The sequence below is a fragment of the Acomys russatus genome, chromosome 25, assembly GCF_903995435.1.
Source record: "Acomys russatus chromosome 25, mAcoRus1.1, whole genome shotgun sequence".
NCBI classification, from domain to species: Eukaryota; Metazoa; Chordata; class Mammalia; order Rodentia; family Muridae; genus Acomys; species Acomys russatus.
Genome location: NC_067161.1, coordinates 17,592,194 through 17,615,377, shown reverse-complemented (window position 1 = coordinate 17,615,377; position 23,184 = coordinate 17,592,194). Strand labels below are relative to the sequence as shown.

Genomic DNA, 23,184 nt, shown 5'->3' with positions numbered 1-23,184 from the left:
TGTAAGAATTGTAAGTTAGCTCATACAAGTAAAAGTGCAAGGCCAGGGCTCAACAGGAGCTCTTGTGCTAAGGATTCCTGTTGTTACTTACAGAGGTTAGAGAGCCTAGAAACCACAGCTCTCCTTGACCTCTCCTCCATAAATAATTGTGCCAAGAACTACACAGGTGAATGTGCCCACGTCACAGGATAGACAAGATGTAATGTAGAATCACTCTTAAATAACTGAAGCAGCTATTGAGTTTTGCTATTGATATAGGGGATTGATTGCTCAGGCTAAACCATTGACCAGGAGAGGCTAGCATAGGAACGCTGAGGACACACACACACACACACACACACACACACACACACACACACACACCTCACACCCCATGCTGGTGGAGGTTCTGGTACCAGCATAATAGAAAGAGGGGGAAGGTAAAGTCGTGGCAGAAGGTTCCTTGAGAAACCAGGAGCGCTGTGACTCTCCTGTGAGTGTTCCCTAAAGCACGCATGTCCTGGAAAGCTGGTTCTCAGCTGGTAGCGCTATATCGAGAGCTTCTGGCCACTTTAATGGGCGGAGCCCAGCTGGAAGAAGTACGTCCCAGGGGCTATGTATACCTTACTCTAGCCCCTTCCTATATGACCCCTCTCTGCTTGCTGCCCACCATGATGTGTGAGGCCCCACCTGCTGCTCCCTCCATGATGCCCTGACCCCCTAAATCATGAGCCAAGTTAACCTTACTTCCTAAATGTAATTTTCTCAGGTACTTGGTAACAACAACAACAACAAATTTACCAATTTAGAGTAAATTCAGCAAACTGAATAAAACATTAATTGGAAACTACTTTAGGGAAATAAAACCTCAACGTTGATGGGGGGAGGGATGACTGTTTTTTGAGACTGGGTCTTGTGAAGCCCAAGCTGGAACTTACTTTGTAAGATAGACTGGTTTTGAACTTGCTACGGAGCTGAGGCTGACCTTAAACTCACAATCCACCTGTCACTACTTCCCAAGTGCTGGAATTAGAGGTGCATGCAGACCTGCAGACCTCAGCTCAGACAGGAAGAACAGGCCATGCCTGTAATCCTACAACCTAGACATTTATCAAAGGCCTGGAGAGTAGGCTTGGGTGGGGGGTGGGGGGATAGGAGGGTGGGGGGCTGGGGGGGTGGGAGGGCAATTAAGAGTGCATACTGCTCTTGCATAGGGCTTCAGTTTGGTTCTCAACGTCCACATAAGGTGGCTCTTAGCTACCTGGAGACCCAGCCCTAATGGGTCAGATACCCTTTCTGGACTCCAAGAGCAACTGCACTTACATACACCCACAATAAATCTGACTTTCAAACAGCAAGCAATGCCTCCAACTATAAGGACAAGTTAGATCCATGGGCACGCTCACTGCAGTGTCAGAGAAATAAAGAGGAGGCGGCAGAAGGTAAACCAAACTGATTTCCATAGGATTAACTCAAAAGAGAGAGTGTTCCTGAAAAACCTAATGAACTGAAATCGTTTGCCAAAATTTTGATAGGATAATGCACAATGTAGCACTTGGACAAGATGAACATGGAAGTGTCCGCCCCTAATCCCCACGCTCAGGCAGCTGAGGCAGGAGGATTTCAGTGAGTCCACTTTGAGATACATGGTGAAACCCTATCTCTTAAAAGCAAGGGTCATGGGTTAGCTACTCAAATCTTGATATCTAATGTAAGAAAACATCAGGGAAGGCTGGGGACATACGAGGGCACCAGGAAATAAGCCTACTCAAAATAAGCCGTCCTGGGCCTAAAAAGACACTGAGCATCTAGGGAGATGGCTCGTTCCTGTGCACACACAAGGATCTGAACTCAGACCCCTAGCAGCCATATAAAAAGCCAACTGTGGCAATGTGTGCCCGTAACCCCACCCTGGGAGGAAGAAGAAGGCGAGAGACACCTTGAGACTTGCTGGCCTTGGAAAGTGAGCTCCAGAGTCAAAGAGAGACTGGAGATAACTGACGTCAACCTCTGGCCTCCAAATGCACATGCACACACGTCCCCACACACACTTATGTACAGATATACATACTCTCACACAAACACAAATGCATTGACAGGGCTGGGCACAGTGACTCCTGCTTGTAACCCTGTAATTCTAACAACAGAGGCAGACAGATCACGAGTTCAAGGGCAGCTGGACCGCATGGGACACTGTCAAAGATCAAACAAACAAAGCACTGGTGGAAGTCAGTTACAATAATAATTAGGGGTCCGAAAGTCTCTCTAATCTGAAAATCCAAAATCCGGACAGTTCAAGATTCAAATCTTTCTAAGCACAGACATGATCCGATCCCATAAGTGAACATTTCCAACCATGGACTTTATTTTATGAGCAAACATATCATGCACAATGTGTATATAAGATACAAATGCACTTGGTGGTTATATCTGGGTCCTATCTCTAAAATTATCTATCTATCCATCTATCTCGCCCTCTCTTCCTCTCTGTCTCTCCCTCTTTCCCCCTATATCTATCTATATATATCTATATATCTATATATATGCAAATATCTCAAAACCTGAAAATTTTCAAAAATGAGAAGCAGTTCTGATTCCCAAGCAGTTTGAACTATGGATAGTCAACTTATACAGTCAATGAAAATTTCCCAGAGAGCCGGGGACGGCTGCAGGGACTGTGCCAAAGCCGGAATACATACAGAACCCACGGAGTAAGTAATCACAAAGGCTTAGATGGAAAGAAACAGAAGCCCGAGGAACTGGTGAGAAACACAACAGCAATTTGTAGTGTGAAAACCCATCGTTCAGACAAAGGATGGCCCCCTGCTCTGTGCAGTAACAGTCTGTGGAAGCTAAGCTCAACCTCATGTGAAGAAAAAGGTCTTGTTAGGCCTAGTTTAGGGAGATCTGAGTTCCTCATCATGAGATATATGCGAGCCAGGGATGTGGGCTGGTTTTCCCATGTGCTATGCTGATGAAAGATGTGAAGGAACTTGAACCGGGGACCGCTTGCAACCCTGCCAATCATTACTTTTCCAGACCCGGCTTCCAGGGAGCATAAGCAGGAAGGAGTATAGTTTACACGAATTACAGAAATAATAATGACAGGAAATGTTATGATGGGTGTGCCATATTCCAGGAAGTGTTTGTGAGTTTATCTAATACTCCCAGTGCCTAATAAAGAAAGAGGTACTAAAGTGCGGCCTGGTGGTGCATGCATTTAATCTCAGCACTTGGGAGGCAGAGGCAGGATGATCTCCATGAGTTGGAGGCCAGTCACGTGCACCTAGTGAACTGTAGGCCAGCCAGGGCTACATAGTGAAATCCTACCTCAAGCAAACAAACAAACATATTTCCATTTTACAATCCAGAAACCTGGTGTCCTCTAACCTGTAAGTGACAGAGCCAGGACCTAACTTTGCCTGGTTCTGGAGTTCACATCTTTGCCCTCAAGCTTTCCCACCTCCAATTGGCCCAGTATTGAAAATTTCCAATCACCCACATTGGCCAATTCTCCCTGGGGACCGTTATACCACACATGGTAAATGCCAGTAAGACCATGAAGATCACAGGATGGAGGAGATGTATAGCCTCCTGGCAGTCTGGCAGCCAGCAGCAGCAGTGACAAAAGACAGTCCTGGTCTGCAGGACACAGAGCAGAAGGTGCCAGTCAGAAGCCTCTCCCAGAGCAAGGGTGATGTCCACAGTGAATCAGGGAGAGCCTTAGAAATCAGCCCGGTGCACCCACCAAGCACCTCTGCACCCACGCCTTTCAGAACCAATGTGGTCTCTGTGAGGTTTCTCCCTCTTTGATTTCCTTTTTTTTTTTTCCTCAGCATTTCTTAAGAAAAAAAAAATGGTTAAAACCATCTTACACAGTGAGAGTGACATGTGCTAGTAAATACAGCTGTTTCAAGTAAAAGCAGTATGGGAGGCAGACATGGGAAGCAGAAAAAAAAGGGGGTTGTTTAGAGAAAGATGGACAGACATAGAATGCAGAAAGTAAGGACCAAGAATTCCCCTTAAAGCTCCAACCTACCCCTCCTCTAAATAAAGAAATAAAACACATTCTTCATTTAAGTAGAGCACAAAGCAGTATGCCAATGACAAAGGTAAAAACCACTCCAGCCATAATCCCTTCTCTATGGAACAGAGGCCAGCCTGGGCTCAGCTGCTGGGGCAGGCTGGAGAGACAGAAGCAAAGAGAAGGAGGACCAAGCAAGAGTGTATTGGGCACAGCCCGCAGCCCATGTGCAGGCGGCATTGAGCCTGCCTCCACGGGGCTTTGTGTTGGAACAAAATTTAGAGCGAACATCTTAAGCCATCCAGCTGGACAGAGACAGACAAGCAAATGGAAACACAGCCATAACATTACAAGTTTGTGGAGGGCTCCTCTGTGCCAGGTACTGTTGAGCACTTCCTAGACACGATCTCTTTAATCCTTCCAAAAGGGACCGGGTATTATCCGTACTTTACAGCTGGATAAATTGCAGTTGGGTAAACAATCGCAGCCATGATAATGAGTGAACAATATGGCAGGCACCCTGCAGAGCACATTCTGTGACTGCCTCAGGCTGCATTCACAGCATCCCCACCTGACGTGACTGTCATCCCAGCATTACAGGTGTGGAAGTGCGGTACAAAAGGGATTAAAGGCAACTGCAGCCCAGCAGAGGTGCAGAAGCAACCATGATTGCCAAAGAACAGGACTCCAAACCCAAGCTGCAGATCCTAAGCTGCCAGAGCCCATGCCCATGCCCAAAACAGTATGGAGGGCTCTAAAGTCTTCTTGCCCATCAATGTAGGCAAAAAAAAAAAAATTTCCACGGTCCTCATGTTTATGTGTATATGTGCGCGCACACGCACAAATTCAGACAATAGAACTACAGAGAAACAAAATAACAATGCAAATGAGGATGAGGGGGCAGAATTGAAAACTCTGATGCTGGGCAGAAACAAAACTTAATAATGACCCTACAAATACGCAATTAATGCCAGAACAGCAATCAAAACCACAGAGAGCTCAGGATGCCCCCGATGAGTTACTGATTAGAAAGTCCTGTGGCAGAAGTAGTCAGGATTGCTGGCTCATTCCATTGGCATGTGCACAGTAGGAGTGTTGCAAGGTTGCTAAGCAACGCCTGGAAACCAGACTTCAGAGTGGATCATGCAATAAGAGTCTTGGGGGAAAACTCTATGGAGGCAATAATTCTAGTTCATGAAATTCAAATTTTAGATAGCAGTATCTCATGTAATGGGTTACCAGGAGGTTGCCCTTAGATACCCATCAAAATGCAAATTTGAAATAGCCCATTTTGCCCTTACGTTTGTGAGGCTCACTAGCCTTTTATTCAACATATATTTGCTGAAAACTTCCTAAGTGCCAGATGTTGGTCTAGGCACAGAGGAAGGGTTTTGTTACAGTTCCCAGGTGAATGGCAGATTCCATAAAGAAAAGTGAAAAGACTACACTTGAACCCTACTTTTGAGAACAAGAAGCCCAGGAGTACAGTGATCTGTTCAAAGTTTGTATAGTACCCCGGAGGAAGGCATCCTCCCTGCTCAGTAGGTGATCCAGGAGCGCCCTGTGTTTCTCTGAAAAGCTACACCACCATGGTTGGTCCAGAGTGACCTCATAACTTGCCAGATTGTCCCTGGTCCTCAGAGCTGGCCTGGAAGGCTGGGACTACCAAAACGCTAGGCTTGGCTGTTGAACATCTTGGAAAGTCTCCCACTTGACCTCCGGACCTCTGTGGTCAAGTGAGGGAAAGCCTATGACACGGTGTCGGTTTTTATTGGACCCAACCACGGGCAAAGCTTGCTGTCATCTGGAGTGATGGGGAAAATTAAGTTACCACATTCTCACGTTTCAGACTCTCGCCCGCTCTCCTTAGCAAACAGGAAATGTTTATTTAAATACAGCAGTTTTCCAGCATGTTCTGGAGCCAAGGGGAAGAAGCAAAGATGTCCACTCTTGCTCCCACTGCCACCACCTAGCTGTGGGTGAGAGGTGGGCCTCTGCCCGCCTGAGGGCAGGACTGGGAGAAGGGGCCCCACATGAGGGCTCATTTTCATCCAGGCTGAGCGTGTGGCTGGAGAAGAATTACATCTGTGGGTTCCTTTTGTACTCAGAAGGGCAAACGCAACATCTGTTTACCCTGCACTCCCTGGTAAATGTTTTGTCTCAAGCACCCGCCATCCACTTCCTCTCCTCCCTGGGCCTCCGTCTTTGCTGTTCGGATAATAAATGACACCGAATTCTCCCCTCCGTTTATTTAGCTTACTTGTGGGTGTCGCCTCCTCCTCTAGGAGGGGGAAATTGTCAGTAGTTTATAAAAGACAGAGGGTTTCCTTTTCTGTGTGATGTGCTGACATTATGGGGAGGAACTTGGAATACAGACAACCCCCAACTCTGATTGTGACTTAATGATGAAAAATTTAGACCCCATTCCTAGCCTGAAGCCAAGTCCAAAATGGGGACTACACCCTTCCCACTCAGGCTGTCCTTAATGTCAGCTGACTAGGGGAATCACACACACACACACACACACACACACACACACACACACACACACTCCTTCACAAGAGGCTTAAGTAACAGAAACGGAGAATGGGGAAAGCACAACTTCTTTGTTTTAAAACACCATTTCACCAACTGGGTCAAAAACCAGGCTGGAAGATCATGAGCGTCTAATGACTCTAGCTGATAAAAACCAGTGTCCCACAACTAAAGGACCCCCCCCCAGGGGATTTAAAGGGTCCATCAAAAAAGGTTCCCACTTCCCACCCTTGCCCACATCCTTTAAGCTGAAGTGCTAGTTTTCTTTTGCGTGTGCCATGATTTTTATGGACAGGGACAGGAATGCTCTAGAAGCTTCAAGCAAAGTTTATTGAATGCAGGTGAGGGGGATGACAAATGTGAAATCTTTAGCACGGTGTGGCTGAACAGTGCTACAACGGTCCAGCTGAGCCCCTGACAGCTGGGGTGGTGAAGGCCTGTTGGTGGGCGGCCCTTAAACCTGAGGTGGCCCTGACCCTGCTTGCTCTTAAACAGCTAGCTCCACTCTTAGAAAGGAGGTGAGAGTTCAGCCTTGGCAGCTCTGTCACATCCCATGCTCTTAAAGCCAAAAGCCTTGCCAGTGACCAATGCTGCGCCAGAGAACCATAGATATGGCCAAGCAGTGCCTGCTTTGCCTATGCCTGGTGGTGACCATGGCTGTAACAAGGGGGCTCCTGGGAATGGCCGGATTCAAGTCTTTATCTCTTGTCTCCAGCTGCAGAACAGATGAGAGTACTAGGTTCCCAGGGTCTCTGGGGGAAGTGGCTAGTGGCACAGTAACTACAGGTTTTGAAAGCATCTGACTAACCAGAAGAGAGGGCCCCTGCTGCCCAGATCTTCCCATACTGACAACGTAATTCTATGGAAGATAGTTTTATGAGCCCAAGCTAGAGAGTTGATGCTAAAGCAAAAATGACTGACGGCTGTGTATACCAAAAGCAGAGGCAACTGGGTCCTACTGTAAGACACCCCCCACCTCCAGCCAGCCAGCTCCTCTCAGGACAGTCTGTTTACAGATGGTGGCCCGTACTGGCTCTGTTTCCAAGGAGTCTGCAGAGCAGTGTGAGACCTGGGCTTAGAAGCCTGGCAGGCTGGGATTCAAGCACTTAACTGGTTATATGACCAGGAGTACACGACAAGATGGAACAAGGCAGAGCACTGCTGGGGGAGCTTCAAGGAAGAACCAAGTATACACAAAACGCGCCAGGGGAAGCACCCACTGAACATCAGCACACTTGATCATCTCACTAACTCAGCCGCAGCATCCCTGTGAGAGGAAGGGGAACTTAATTTATACATACCTAAAAATACCATTTGAATGAGATTTTCGCAAATAGGGTCTAATACAAAACCTGAATGAAAGCGTGGACACCTGGGTTCCAGCCCTTTGCTTTGGCCTATTTGCCCTGTTTTCTAGGGCAGGTCAGTTTGCACTTCCCATCCTAATTTTATGGTGTTAATGAAGATTCAGGGCCAACACTCCAGGAGTCTATAGTCTAACCAACAGAACAATCATTGCACTTTGAAAACAACAAACAAAAGAAAGCACCCTGAATAAGGAAGGCATTTCTAGGAAGTCTTTGCCTAGACAGCCAAGAAGAGCAAAGGCAAAAGAGGAGGTGGGGTGGGCAGAGCTACTGCCGCTGGACTCTTCCTTAGTTTCTCCTAACCTGAAGGAGGCAGGACTTCCTGAGGAGGACCCTTGTGCCTATCCCTAGACAGGCTAGGAAGAGAACAGCTGGGCAGTGCAATGACTGGAATTCTGACTAGGGCAAACCCTCACCCACTCCTAGGCTCCAGCCCCCTCTACCACAGCTCCATGCTCCCTCACCCCGGGGGCCCCAACCATGGACTAAAAGGAGCCCACCCCCGGAGACCAAACTTTGAATTTGGTCGTGGGGATCAAAATGATAAATCTTTCCAAAACGCTGACATAAGAAAAGTAAATATTTGGTTGCACAATTGGGGTTAAAACGAGGGTCAATCCACCCCACTCTCCAAGAGCCTCTCCGCTAGCTGCCAACCCCAGGATTGGAGACTGAGTGCGGTTTGTAAGATTATAGCGCTAGGTCTCATTTAAAGGGCTGTCAGCATTTCCATTCTCCGGCCCCGTTCGGGGAGGCATTTATAACCCAGCCATAAAAAATTCACCCGGGCTGCAACTTGGCATCCCCAACGCTGCACTCCAGGCAGGGAGGGTGTTGAGAGCACCCACTCGGAATCCCTCTGGTTCTTCAGAAGTTAAGACCTTCACGTACACACTCAACTTTCCTTGCAAGGACAGCCACACAGCAGCTGGCCCATTCTGATCTCCAAGCGGGTCACTGGTTGGTTTGTTGGTTTGTTTGGGGGGGACGTGGGGGGCTGCTCTCTCGGATCTCTGCAATAGAAACTCCCCGTCTCCGTCTAAATTGCTCCCTCGCCGCCCCCTCTTTAAGACTCAAGGAGCATAGACTCCCTCACACCCAACCCCAAATCTGGAGAAACGGGCTCTGTCAACCTCTCTCTCTCCCTCTTGCTTTCTGCCAGCTTTCTTCTCTGGAGCTGTCAGCGGATGAGCCCTCAGAGAGGCACTACCCGGTCCCCACCGTGGGGGAACTCGGACACTTCTCTCCACCACACCTGCCCAAAGCCACACCACCCCCAACTTAGCAAGCGTGTCTGAGGGCGGAGGGAGAACAGAGGTCGCCCCCAGCGCGCAGGAGAGGAGGGAAGGACCTGGAGCCCTGAGGGCGACTCTGAAGGAGCCGGGTGGGTGGCCTGCGCGGGCGGGGTGGGTACTCACAGGCGCTCAGCGTTGCGGGGGATGCCCCGGGGAACGACGCGCAGGCCCAGCCCGTGGCAGTCCACGCTAGCGGCGGAGCAGGTACACTTGGTGGGGCAGGCGGCGGCGGGGGGTCCGCTCAGGACGCTCGCCAGCGCCAAGGCCAGCGCCAGGCGGGCGCGCACGGCGGCGCCGGCCCAAGTCCGCCCGGGGGCCATAGTGTGCAAGCACCCGCGCCCAGAGGAGGCTGCCTGGCGCGGCGGGACACGAGGAGCCCAAGGAGGCGCGCGGGCGGCCTGGGGGGCGGGCGGCAGAGTTGGCGCGGAGGAGGGGCGGGCGCGGCGCTCAGGCGCACGGGGCGCGGGCGGAGCAGGGCGCGCCGGGCGGCGGCGGCAGCAGCTCCATCCGTGGGGCTGGCGCTGCCCCGCTGCGCATCACTCTCGGTGCCCAGGTAGCAAGCGCCCTCGGGTCCCTCTGGGTCGCCGGCAGGGGTGCGGGCTCGGTCTGGGTCCTAGACTGAACGTCCCGGAGTACGGTGCTTCCCAAAGTCTGGCTAGCGACTGGGCTCCGGAGCAAGGTGGCGGCTGAGGTGCGGGGTAGCCGGGAGAGCTGGCCGGCGCTTGCTCTCTCCATTCACTGAGCTGGGTAGACACCGGAGACGCGGGGCCCGGCCCTCCCGCCCCCCTCCCAAAACAGCACCTCCGCCTCCCATTGGCTGAGCTGAGCGTCACGTCTACTAAGTTGGGAACTTTGGTGGAGCAACCAGGAGCCTGGAGGAGGCAAGGCAGCAGGGGAGCTGAAGGAACCCAACAGGGAAGCAAAGAGACTTGGCCAACCAGGCCCCAGCAAAGAAACGTTGAAATTCATCCATTCTTGGGAGCTAAGGACTGATAAACCTTGTGGCTTTTGTTCGTTTGTTTTTTGTTTTGTTTTTTAATTCTGGCACTGAGCTAGATACTCAGTCACAACCAGAAAGCGGGTTTAAAAAAAAAAAAAAACCCAAAGTTTGCTTAAGTGAAGTAAGTGCTTACCCAAGGTCATGCAGCTACTAGGCATGCTGTACTCTGGCACATATATCTGTGGAAACTTAGTCCCTACCCAATCTAGTATTCACAGCTAAGATATTCTCTCTCTTTCTCTTTCTCTCTCTCTCTCTCTCTCTCTCTCTCTCTCTCTCTCTCTCTCTCTCTCTCTCTCACACACACACACACACACACACACACACACACACATGCTACTCCTGGCCAATATTTTTCCTGCCAGGAAAAATCCAGTTCAGCTTTCCCCAGCACTACCTGTTATGTGGCCAAGAGTAGTAAAGGCAGGAACTTGGACCCCTGTATTGACACCACCACTTCGAGGTCTTGAACATCTGCTTCCTGTCTGGGTGACTCCGGTCGGGTAATCGCGTCACCTGTGAGCCTTTGTTTCCTTAAGTCAAGGTGCCACAGTCCTGTCTGACCTCCGTGGCACATCAAAGAAAAGAAAGTGATTTTGCAAAATATTGCCTTCGCCTGCCTGTGAGGCACCCGTTCCCCCACGGCCCCCTAGCCTTGCCTTCATTCTGCCAGTGCCTGCTCTAAATTGGCTGGTCTGAGCTTTTCCAGATGCCGGTGGGGAAGGGCTATGTTAGAGGCTCCATAAATACTTGTAGAATGATTTTGTTTGTTTGTTTGAAAGGAAGGGGCAGGAATAGGAGGAAGTATTGCCCAGACTTCCTTGAGATCTCCTCATACTGGAAAGGTCTGAAAGAGCCTTGCGCTCTCTCTCTCTCTCTCTCTCTCTCTCTCTCTCATACACACACACACACACACACACACTATACAATCACAAGAGAGCACGTATGTTCACACACCACTAACAACTGTGTGCCTGAGAATGCTCTTTCATAGGAATACTATTCTGACTTCATTTTCCTTAAAGGAAGCTTTCAGCTACTTGACTACATACTGTAAATATATGGCAGAGGTGCAAATTTTATTTTATTTTACCTAACAGATTTTCAGTCTTAGCCTCAGGCACCCAACACACACACACACACACACACACACACACACACACACACACACCAACCCCAGCACCATTCATAAACACAAGAGGTTCAGTTTTCTGCTGTTATGCTTAGGAACTGTTTTCTGCCCAGCTGCTGCTGCCATCGCCCTCTGGTGGCCACAAAGGAGCTAGGCTCTGCTTCCCATGGGTGACTTCAGCCTTGAAGAACTCCAAACATGCCTTTCCCTCCTTCCTCTGAAGCTTTCCTCCAAACCTTGAACCAATTTAGTACCAGGACCGAGGCAGATGAGAAGACCGGGCAAGGACCCAAGGGCACAAAAGCATCGCAGACTGTCTGGAGCAGCAAAGAGTAGAGTTGTCTTTGTTTTCTGAATTGCATGCGTACTCAAAGCATGTTGTGCAGCCCTCCAGGCTGGGCCTGGGTGGGTGCTCTGAGTACAGTGGGAAGCCCTGTTTGTTTCTATTTACGCTGCTGAAGGGTTTGCGAGCCTACTAGATATTTATATGACCTCATAGGCATTCAAATGTGCTACTTCCTGAGAGAAGCCCCCTAGCACAGACCCCAGATCACAGGAGTCCTTTGGAATCAGTCATCTTTAAGGACAGGGCAGGTGAAATGACATTGGTACACAGAGGAACAGGGCACACAGAGACCTGAAGTACTTGGACAGAGACAATCTTAGAAATCACTTAATCTGTAAGGTTTCTGCCTACTGTCTTCTGGCGATGGCTGGGTCCACACGTGTCTTCTTAGGGAAAAGGGTGTCCCCCATGAAGATAAAAGTGAGACTTAACCCTTCCTGAAGATTAATGGCATGTTTGCTGTCTCTCCTTTTCCTGTTGACCTCTTCTGGTGTCCACGTAAAACTCTCTTGGAATATAAGCTCAAATGTCAGGTGTGATGCAGTGCTTGTCTTTTCCTAAGGAGGAAACTGAATTTCAGAGAGTTGGGCATCTGTGCAAAGTTTCCCAGCTAATGAGTGAGAGGTTGTGGACTAGGACCCAGGGCTCAGTTCCTACCTCTGCCTAACTCTGAGATATCTCCACAGTGTGCCAGTCTCCTCATTGAAGAATTAGCCAGCTCCACTGGAGAAGTCTGGGTAAGTCATTAGGAGGTCAGGCTGTTGGGTAGACTTTTCTATGCCCATATGCCAAAGATAACTTTTCACTCTGTGGTATGATTTTCAGCATTCTATAAAAGCCTTTTTAGCCAACTTAAAAAAAATTTCCCCTTTCTTTTCCAGTCTTTAAAGCAAACCACCAGCCCATCCCCCAGGAAAACCCACCTCAGGCCTCTCCTTCCCCTGTTCTGCCTCTCCACCAGGCCACCATAGTAGGATGAGGTTTTTCTCATTGCAAACAATATACAATTACAGGAGCTTGTATGGACGATCATAAAAACATTATGCTTGAATAAAACTGTGCGTAGCACAAAGAATCTAAGGAAAGAACTTAAAGGGGCTTCGAGAGACTAAATCCAAGGTAAGCTGTCATAGGATTTCCAAATTTCCAGTAAGATCCAAGGTGTGGACTGGTTTGGACTGGTCACGCAATCATTCTTCTCACCAGAGAAGACAAGAAGCAATTGGTTTCACTTCTGCGTAAACCCCAGTTGGTTGACAGGGAGGAAGGATCTCTTTGGTCAAAGGAAAACAGACACAGTGAGTGAGGTTGTTAGCTGAAAAGGTGGAAGGGGTGTGAGCTGGCAGGAGGCCCGGAAGCATCTCCTCCATTTCACAGCTACTCCACACAGCTTCTCAGCGTCCACTCATCAGGTCTTCTTGCATCTAGCCCCTCCTGGTCTGTAGACCTCCTGCAGGAATTTGGACCCTAGATCCAGGCATGGCTGTTGCTCTCTTTGGATCCCACATATATTACTTTATTATCTTGCTTCATTGCTTAATTGCTTTGGCTCTGACGATCCCTCTTTTGCCCTGAAGATCCAAGAATCTTTCTAAGAGACAATTCTGAACTGGAGTATGCTCTACCAGCTCATCGGCCACCTCATTCATGCTTGGTGCTGTCTTTGTCTCTGTCTCTGTCTCTCCATGTCTCTTCCTCCCTCCCTCCCTCCCTCCCTCTATATCTCTCTGTCTCTGTCGTCTCTGTCTCTCTCTCTGTCCACTCCCCCTCTCTCTGTCTCCCCTCTCTATTCAGTACTTCTCCAAAAACATCCTTTTCTGCTCTTCTGTCTTCTGTCTCTGGCCCAGATTCAACTTGTCTATCAGTTCCTCCAGGAATTCTTGATTCCTGAAGACAGTGACCCTGCCTAATCCATTGCTTCCAACATCTTTTTTTAAAATGCCAAACATACAGAGAGATATGCTGGATCAACCTGAGAAGGCTCAATGCCTACAGGTGTAAACAAACCTCTGATGGCTGCTGAATGAGCGATTGTGTCAACAGTCTTCCCAATCAGCTAGCTTATTTGGCATCCGGTGACAGGTTTACTTATTGTGACTAGCATCGCTTGATCTTTTAGGGGAAGGGGGAGGCTCCATTCTATCCGTGTTCGTGCAGAGCGTATCCATCCCCCTCTCCTTCTATTCTGATCTATTTACTTCTCTCTACTGAGACTAATCATTTGTGCTGGTGATGGTCTGGTGGGTCCCCCAGATCCATCCTCTATGCACTGTCAGAGGTAGTTATACCTCTGGGAAGCAGACCCCATCACCTGCACTCCGTCAGCTCTGACCATATGCAGCAGGCTGGAGGAGAGAGCTTAGGCCTTCCTCTACTAGAGCTGGAGTCTGGCCTGGACTGCCTTCTCCTACTAATGGGGGAAGTTTGTGTCCAGCACCCTCTCCTCCATATATCTGTTTCCTTGGTAACCACTCTCATCCTTTATCTCCTCTAGGAGGTAGGCGTCAGAGATGGTCGTCTATCACTACCAAGCCTTGAGAGCATCCCATCTGTGGCTGATTCCTGAATCCTGCCTCCTCTTTCCCTTCAGTCTCTCCACTGACTTCCTTCTGCTGTTTCTTCATGCTGAGTTAGTCATTTACCACAAGGGACCCTGAAACTGACAGTTCCTCACTGAGCCACCTACAGGTCTTTAGGGAGTCAGGGAACAAGGATTCAGGGAGAAGGTGGAGTCCCCCAACTTGCATTGAGACGCTGATCCATGTTATATCTTACAAAAGGAGAAAATAAATCATATATGTAGATTTCATGTAATTTCTAGAGACCATAATTGAGAGAAAAGCTCCATCAGTTGAACCTGGAAGGACATCATCATCATCACCACCACCACCACCACCATCATCACCGCCATGACCACCATCATCACCATCATCATCATCACCACCATGACCACCATCATCACCACCACCACCATCACCATCATCATCACCACCATCACCATCATCACATCACCACCACCACCAGCACCACCACAACCACCACCACCATCATTGTCACCACCAGCACCACCACCACCACCATTGCCACCATCACCATCGTCACCACCATCACCACCATCACCACCACCACCACCACCATCACCACCATCACCATTACCACCATCACTATCACCACCATCACCATCACTATTACCACCATCACCATCATCATCACCATCATCATCACCATCATTACCACTATCACTATCACCACCACCACCACAGATGTGCTTCATATACAGTCTATTGAGTCAATCCAAAGACAGGACTTACACTGACTAGACACATCTTTGGTGACTGCATATGTGATTTTAAAATAAACTATCCTAGAGAAGAAAGAGGGCTTAATAAGGGTTTAAAACCCTGACTCACCTGTAGCAGAGAAGCACTGGTTGACCTTCTACTCAATTGTATGTGGTTGTGATTTGGGATTTTCTTCTCATGTGACCTTACCACCATCATTTTGGCTACTGACATGAACTAATTATAGTCCTTGCTCAGGGTTTTCATAACTAGAACCGGAGAAAGAAATACAGTCAGTCACTTGTGATTATAAAGCTGGGGCATATGAAAAGCAGGAGCCAGTGACCATGTTTTCTACACAGCCTAAGGCAGTGTAAAAACAAACAAACAAACAAACAAAAAGTGCATGCCTTTATCCCCCTCCGCACTGGGGCAGGCAGATGCAGGCAGATCTCTGTGAGTTGGAAGCCAGCCTGGTCTACAGAGTGAGTCCAGGACAGCCAAGGCTACACAGAGAAACCCTGTCTTGAAAACCAAAAATAAAATAATAAAAAAATAAAATTACCTATTTTCCCATTGTAATTAGCTATCATTTTAATTTATAAATGAAGCAAGTGTTTATTGAGAATTCATATTTTTTCAGAAGACAAAGACACAGCAGTCTAAACTACAGATGAGAAGGGAAAAGTAAGGCACACAAAAATTTAAAATGTGGACTATAATAAGTCTCAGCTGGTGTAGTCCAGGTAAGTAAGGCTTACACAAATTCTGAGAGGAAACCTCTTCAGTCTGGCTTTGAAGGACATGTAGAAAAGGGTCCTACATTGAGGGAAGCAAAGGTAAGGCTACAGGGACTGAGTAGTAGAGGGCACGAGGAAAGGATTTGGGGAAGATGAGAAATAAGAGTTCAGGGTGTTTTTCTATTGGCTTGAAACTCAATGTGGGGAAAAAGCTCTCTGACATCTGATTTGTCAATCACTGTGGCTCAGCCGCCTCACTTTAGTAATGGGAGGTTCTGTGCAAAGACAAATGTTCCTGAACTTGAAAAGTCATATAGACTGAGATCCCCAGAAGGGACCAAACATGATGTGTCCCCAAAGTGACTTTTCCCCAGACTGATCTGATCCTATATTTGATCCTATTTCCCTAAAGTTGGGCATCAAGGGACAACCCAGCCAGGTGTAGGGTCAGCCTCTTGGTCCTCAAGGCCAAAGTGTAGGTCTGAGAAGTATGTAGACAGCTAAGTGCCATCACAAGCCTCCTAAAACATTGTGATGATTTATCTCAAACTTACACAAAGTGAGTTCTGTCACTGGGGAAATGACACTCCAAATTGAAGAGTATTAATCACCTAATTAGCCAAAACACCTGCGCATAAAGCTTGTCCCACCCAAGGAACCAAATTAAACACAGCAGAGGATGTGCCACACAGATTGGTGGTGACGTCTGCATCCTTTTCTGGCCTTCTTGGACAGGGGGACTCACAGCTTCTCCAGCCAGCTGTTGGGTTTCACAGAGCATCAGGGCAGCAGCCCAGAACAACCAGTAGAAATTACAGCAAGCTCTGATACTCTTCTCCTATAACTTGGTTAGAAACACGGATAAGCCTGAATGTGCTGGACACAGCTCTAAATATTTTGCATACATTAATGGTCTTGTCCTCACAACAGTCAAATCAAATCCCCTGTGTGCCTGGGGCTCACCTGATGCTCATAGATCTAATTTTCATTTTCCAGGCACACAGGGAAACTATATTTTCCAGACTCCTCTGAAGTTAGATTGAGGGACATGCCTCCGTCTTTCCAAAGGGATATGAACAGCAATGATAAACATCACTCTCAACTTGTCTTTGAAGTGTCTTATGTAAACATCTAAGCCTTGTCTCTTTGCCTGTTGGATGGATATATAGGAAGTATCCGGGCAAGGATCCCAGGGTGTCCTGCAAAGATGGTGGGCATAAAGGAAGGAAGGTATGAGAATCTTTATTGCATTACATTTACTAGAATGTAAAAGGTAACAGTAAAAAAAGAAAAAAATAATAAATCTTCTAATGAGGCTTGGAGGGTCAACATTACACCCATCTACACTCATTAACTCAGGTCAATATAAGAACGCAATTTTGACAGTTATGCTTTACTTATAAGGTAACCTTTTATTTTGTTTTGTTTTAGTTTTTTACTTTTTGAGACAGGGTTTCTCTGTGTGGCCTTGGCTGTCCTAGACTCACATTGTAGACCAGGCTGGCCTTGAACTCACAGAGATCCTCCTGCTTCTTCCTCTCCGAGTGCTGGGATTAAAGGTGTGCCTCACTACACCCTGCTGGTAACCAAATTTTTTAAACCTCTCTTTTTCTTCTTTTTCTTTTCTTTCTTTCTTTCTTTTTTCTTCTTCTTCTTCTTCTTTCTTTTTTTTTTTTTTTTTTCTTCTTTTCTTTTTTTTTTCTTTTTTTTTCTTTCTTTCTTTCTTTTTTCTTCTTCTTCTTCTTCTTTCTTTTCTTTTTTTTTTTTTTTATTTTCCCCTTTGGTTTCCTAGTTTCCTTATCCATTCTTTGGTTGAAGAGGAATAGAAGGACCTGGAGGGAGCAGGAGCTCCACAAGGAGACCAATAGAGCCAACAAATCTGGGTGAGGGGTTGGGGATGGTGCTGTAGAGACTGATGCACCAACCAAGGACCATGCATGGGGAGGATCTAGACCCCCCCTGCTCAGATGTAGTAGATAAAAACACAGTCTCCATGTGGGTCCCATAATATGGTGAGCAGGGGCTGCATCTGACATGGACTCTGGTGCCCACTCACTGAACCACCACCCCCAACCTCCACCCCCGAGGCTTTGCCAAACCACCGAGGAAGAGGATACAGGCAGTCCAGATAAGACTTGATAGGCTGGGGACAGAGGATAGGGAAAGAAGGCTCCTCCTTTCTGAGGACTAAGGGAAGGCAGAGAGGGGGAATGAGGGAGGGAGGGTGGACTGGAAGGAGATGAGGGAAGGGGCTACAATTGGGATGTAAAGTAAACAAAATAAAAATTAAGAATTTTTCTTAAGTAAAGAAAAGATTGACTTTGATTCATGGTTTTAGAACCGTGTCCACACACCGTGCTGCAAAGCTACTCCCCTCCTAGTGTCCTAGAAACAGAGAGAGACAGAAAGAAAGTAGAGTTCATGACCCCCTCTCAAGGTCATGCCCTCAATGGCTATGGTAGTAAGAATGAAAATGGCCCCCATAGGCTCAGAGAGAGTGACACTATCAGGAAGTGTGGCGTTGTTGGATTAGGTGTGGCCTTGTTGGAGGAAGTGTGTCACTGGAGGGTGGGATTTGAGGTTTCAGATGCTCAAGCCAGGCCCAGTGTTGCGCTCTCTTCCTGCTGACCCAGATGTAGAACTCTCAGCTCTTTCTCCAGCCCCATGTCTGCCTGTGTGCTGCCATGCTTCCCACCATGATGACAATGGACTAGACCTCTGAAACTGTAAGCTTAATTAATTCTTTTCCTTATTAAGAGTTGTCGCGGTGTCCGTCACAGCAATAGAAATCCTAACTAAGACAATGGCATAACCTAAAGATTCCTATTGGGCCACGTCTCTTAATGGGTCCACCATCTCACAGTAACATCAACCAAGATTTGAACACATAGGCTTTTGGAAGACTCTCTAGATTCAGATTATAACAGGATGATGTGATAAAAATCAATAAAGGCTAGCAAAGATTAAAAAAAAAATCAGTAAAGAAGGCTAAAAGATCAAGAGAAATCCAGTTGTGAAATAATAAGGTATGGGGTAGAACAGGTCCCTCTTCTAAGACAGAAAATGACATTACAAAGGGCTTAAGGTTTGACCTGGATAGATGGAGGAGCACAAAGAAGGGTGTGGCACTTATAGGTAGTAAAGTCCAGATGGTAATGGAGACCTGGCAGAGAATTATCTATGCTTGCTTGTTGTATTAGCCTTGGTATATTCGAAGCACTTTTATGGGTAATGACCTATCATGTATGTGTGGAAATAAGGATACTTTTTAAATATATAAATTTGATCTGAGTCTACTATAATTCCAGGGATCTTTGCGTAAGTCTGGCCAAAGACATGTCAGTTAGGGAGTTTCTATACGAGCTCTGTCCAGGAGGGGCAGCACTGTATCTTCTAGAACTTTACAGCTTTTAAAGATATATTTTTATTTGTGTGTATCTCTGTGAGAATGTACGCCATATGTGTGTATGCCCTCAGAGGCCAAAAGAGGTGGTTGGATCCCCTGGGCCTCAAGTTGAAGGTGCTACTGAGCTGCCCAGTGAGAGTGCTGGGAACTGAACTCAGGCCCTCTGAAAGAGCAGCAAGGGCTCATAACTGAGGAGCTATCACCCCAGCTGTATTTTTAATAGTTTTGTTTGTTTTTGTGTTTGAGAATATGGAGCACAATTGATGAAAACCACCAGGATTGGTGATTTAAAGATCTCTAACTTGCTGGACACAGTGATGCATGCCTGTAATCCCAGCACTTGGGGAGGCAGAGGCAGGAGGAGCTCTGTGTGTTCGAGGCCAACCTGGTCTACAAAGTGAGTCCAGGACAGCCAAGGCTATAGAGAGAAACCTGGTCTCAAAAACCAAAAGACAAAACAAAACAAAAAAAAAGACCTCTAACTCAACCCTTGGAGGTATGACTTTATTGAAAGCACACACACCTCTGAAAGCTATTTTACTGTACAAGTTTCTAAGGACTTAGTGGTATCATAATCTACTGTGCAGCCAGGCAAAATAACCTAAATTCCATGTTAAACTCTTGGCGCTTTTGTTCCTCTTGTGAGGAGCCTCATTACCACAAGCAATGCCACAGAGAAACTACTGAACTCTACCACTTTCTGGGTAGAAAAAAAAAAAAGATTTCCTGAGGACTGAACTGATGAGGCCCACCCCTGGGGTTGGGATGGAGCAATCTGGCTGAAAAGCAAGCAGCTTTTATATGACAGTCATCAGGGTTGGGATCTAGGTGGTACAGGCTGTCCTAGGTGCCTTTGCCGGAGTTTTACTTTGAGTTAAGGTTAATGGGGGTTTCTGGGGGGATTAAGAGTGGCACCTACGAAAGAGCAATCTGCCTTAGAAGAGTCTCCTTTCTAGTAAGCAGAACTGCCTTTAGGCTTGTTTACCTGATAATATCTTTCTGTTTATCAGGCTCAAAGCACCAGCACTGCTATTGGGGCGGGGGTGGGGTGAGGGAGGTGGGGGGGAGGTGGGGGGGCTTGGGGATGGGGGGTAGGGGTAGGGGGTGGGGGAAAGGGGCAGGGAAGGGGGACTTTGAACCTAACACTCATAAGGCTCCTCCATACCCAGTGCTCCTACTCAGACTTTCCCTCGTTTTCACTCAGATCTTCTCTACCTCCCTCCTGGACCCTTTACCTGGTTTCCTGCACAGGCATACTCCAGGGCCCTTCTTTGTAGGATAAAGCCTGAACAAGGTACATGGCGGAGAAGGGCCTCTTTTAGTGATTTTCCCACTCTCTATCTCAGCTTTGCTTCTTCATCAACTTCCTACCCACCTTCCATGGAGCTAGAGAGACTCAGTCAGTGCTCCCTGAAAGCAGTGAGGTGTTTGCCATCCAAGAACTTATCACTTCTCCCTACACCCTGCGGCATCTTTCTCAACCTCCTCCTTCAAGGGTAACTGCCCTGGTCCTTACCCACGAAGCTCCAACATCACCTTGACCCGTGGTGCCTTAGTCACTGCTCTATTGCTGTGAAGAGACACCATGATCAAGGCAATTCTTATAAAAAATGAAGCATTTGCTTGAGGGCTTGCCTATAGTTGCAGGGGCTGAGTCCACTACCATGATGGCAGAGAACAAGGAGGTACACAGGTAGCTGTGGTGCTGGAGAAGCGGTGAGGAGCTCTATGTCCTGAGACACACGCCACAGGGAGAGAGAACTGGGTCTGGCATGCTCTCTAGAAGCCTCAGAGCCCACCTCCAGTGGCACACTTCCTCCAACAACGTCACACCTGTTCCAACAAGGCTCTGGAATCCTTCTCAAACAGTTCCTCTCCCTGATGACTAAACATTCTAATATATTCGCTGATGAAGGCCCTTCTTATTCAAATCACCACACAAGAAGCGTTTAAATAAAACCGCTCCATCCTTCCTCACCGCACTGTAGCAGAGCCTTCGCTCATTGACCTGTAACACCCGAAGGCTCTATTATGCGCTAATGAGATGAGTTCTCTATTCCCTTTTTATTTTTGTCTGGACTGTGAATGTCTTGAGAAATGGAATCAGTATGGTGGGGGGGGGGGGGACAGTAAAGAAATGGCTGGCATGACCTCTCCCTTAAATGGGAGGTTTTTACTGTGCATACGAGAGATAAAAGATTCAGAGGCATCTAGAAGAGTCCAGAGCAGAGAAAGGAGAAAGCAGACAGAGCATGGCCAGGACTAGGGAAGTGAGAGAAGTGGCAAGAGTTAAATAGCATTGCGTGAGAGATGTGAGAGCGCGAGAGAGCAGAGGGTAGAAAGGAGAGAGAGTGCCAGGTAACTCGGATGGACAAATCACATGGATTATAAGGAGTAACGGAGGGGATGGGACAGGGCCTTTGGACAGAACAAATATGATTTACCACACTCCTTGGGAGAGTTATCTGTCTTCATTGTGTCTTATATTCTCTTAGTGCGTGTTCTTGAACTCCTGCCACAGTTCCTCCTCAGCACGCTACCAAAAACAGCTCTTCCCCACAACGTCCCATTTTTCTGGTTACTTGGGCCCAAACTCTTACAGCGTCCTTTATCTCTCCTTCCCCGTTCTTACTCAGCATCCACACAAGCAGCAAAGCCTGTTTATGCTTTCTCTGAGCCCAGAAGCCAACTATTTCCTTTTCCTGTCCATCATTATTACCACAAGTGACTTGGTCCTGGACTATAGCATTGACTCCTAGCTCCTTGTCCCCATCATCCCTTACCTGCCACAGTCAACTTTCATCCCTGAAGTCATGTCATGTTAAAACACATGTCAGATCACATTATATCTCTCAGGCAACACTTCTAGTAGAAAGTTCTGTGTCCAGCTGTGATGGAGCTACGGGAATTGGATGGAAGGGTAACTTCCATCGTGAGGAAGTGAGGAAAAAAAGACTCTACTAAGAATGTGGTTTTCAAACATTGGAAAGTTGGAAGTTTGTAACTGTGCTCCTTGCCATGATAAGCAAATGAAGTGAGCTGTGATTCTGCCAGCTTACTGGCAAGAGATCACTTCCAAGACCCAGAATGGAGGAGAGGTCAGAATTTGCTCTGAATTGAGGAGAGAGAGAGCTGAATAGCCAATGTGTCTAAGATGATGTCTTCCTACCTGGGAAGTGAGGCCTGGCCAGCTGAGTTCCAGAAACCTGCCAAGGGGCTAGCAAGGAGCTAGAACTTAGTTTTCTGTGAGCAAAGTATGTAACACTAGGAAAGGAAACACCAAATGCCAGAAGGCTGAAGACCTTCCACAATTACCACACGTGCGTCTGCCACAGTGAAGAGACCTTGACATGCATAAAGCACAAGGCTGAAACCTGAGATTAACAGTAACTTTCAGCAAAACTAAGAATACTCTAGTCTCTAAAAGAGCTTAAAAAGACCAGAAAACATGAAAACATTAGTGGTTAAAATAAAATGGGAAGAGACCCAGAGATGGCAAAGATAGTATATTTTCTAGACAAGGATGTTAAACCAGATACTATAAAAAATATTTCGCTTATTTCAGAAACAAGAAAAAAAAAAAAAAAAAAAAAGGAGATTCAAGAAAAGAACCAAATGTACCCTGTGATATGCTAGAACACGAATAGACCCCGAGGACATGATGCCAAGTGCGATAGAGCAGGCACAAAAAGGACTTATGCCATGTGACTCCATTTATAAGGGAATCTAACTAGTCACACTGAGCAAAGCAGAGAGTGGAAGCATGGCCGCCAAGACAAAGGGAGAACAGAGAGTTGCTATCTGATAGACAGTGTTTCCTAGCATGCAAGATGAAAGGGTTCTAGAGGCCTGCTGTTCAGCAGTGTATATGTTGTGAATAACACTGCAGTGTACATTTAAAATTCCATGCCCTATGAGTTTGCTTTTGAGTTGTGGTCTTACCATATTGCCCAGGGTCACAGACTCATGTATCAAATGATTTTCCTGCCTCAACCTCGTGAGTTACCTCGACTACAGTCATACAGCGATGCACCTGTCACACCATGTGTTTGTATATGATAAAGTTCAGCGCTCAGATG

At 47.3% G+C, this 23,184-nt stretch overlaps 1 protein-coding gene and 1 long non-coding RNA gene across 2 annotated transcripts in view; one reads left to right on the top strand and one right to left on the bottom strand.

The window, feature by feature from the left end:
• Slit3 (slit guidance ligand 3) overlaps positions 1-9,535 on the bottom strand; it is a 588,765-nt gene extending 579,230 nt beyond the window's left edge. Inside the window, exon 1 of the mRNA XM_051168450.1 lies at positions 9,324-9,535. Within this exon, the coding sequence (XP_051024407.1) occupies positions 9,324-9,520 (197 nt within the window). The 5' untranslated portion in view covers positions 9,521-9,535. The remainder of the gene's footprint in view (positions 1-9,323) is intronic.
• Positions 9,536-12,382: 2,847 nt separating this feature from the next.
• LOC127208800 (uncharacterized) lies at positions 12,383-15,705 on the top strand. The gene is made up of 2 exons (XR_007833114.1): positions 12,383-12,415; positions 15,603-15,705. It is a non-coding gene; the product is annotated as an uncharacterized LOC127208800 (long non-coding RNA).
• The last annotated feature ends 7,479 nt before the right edge of the window (positions 15,706-23,184 follow it).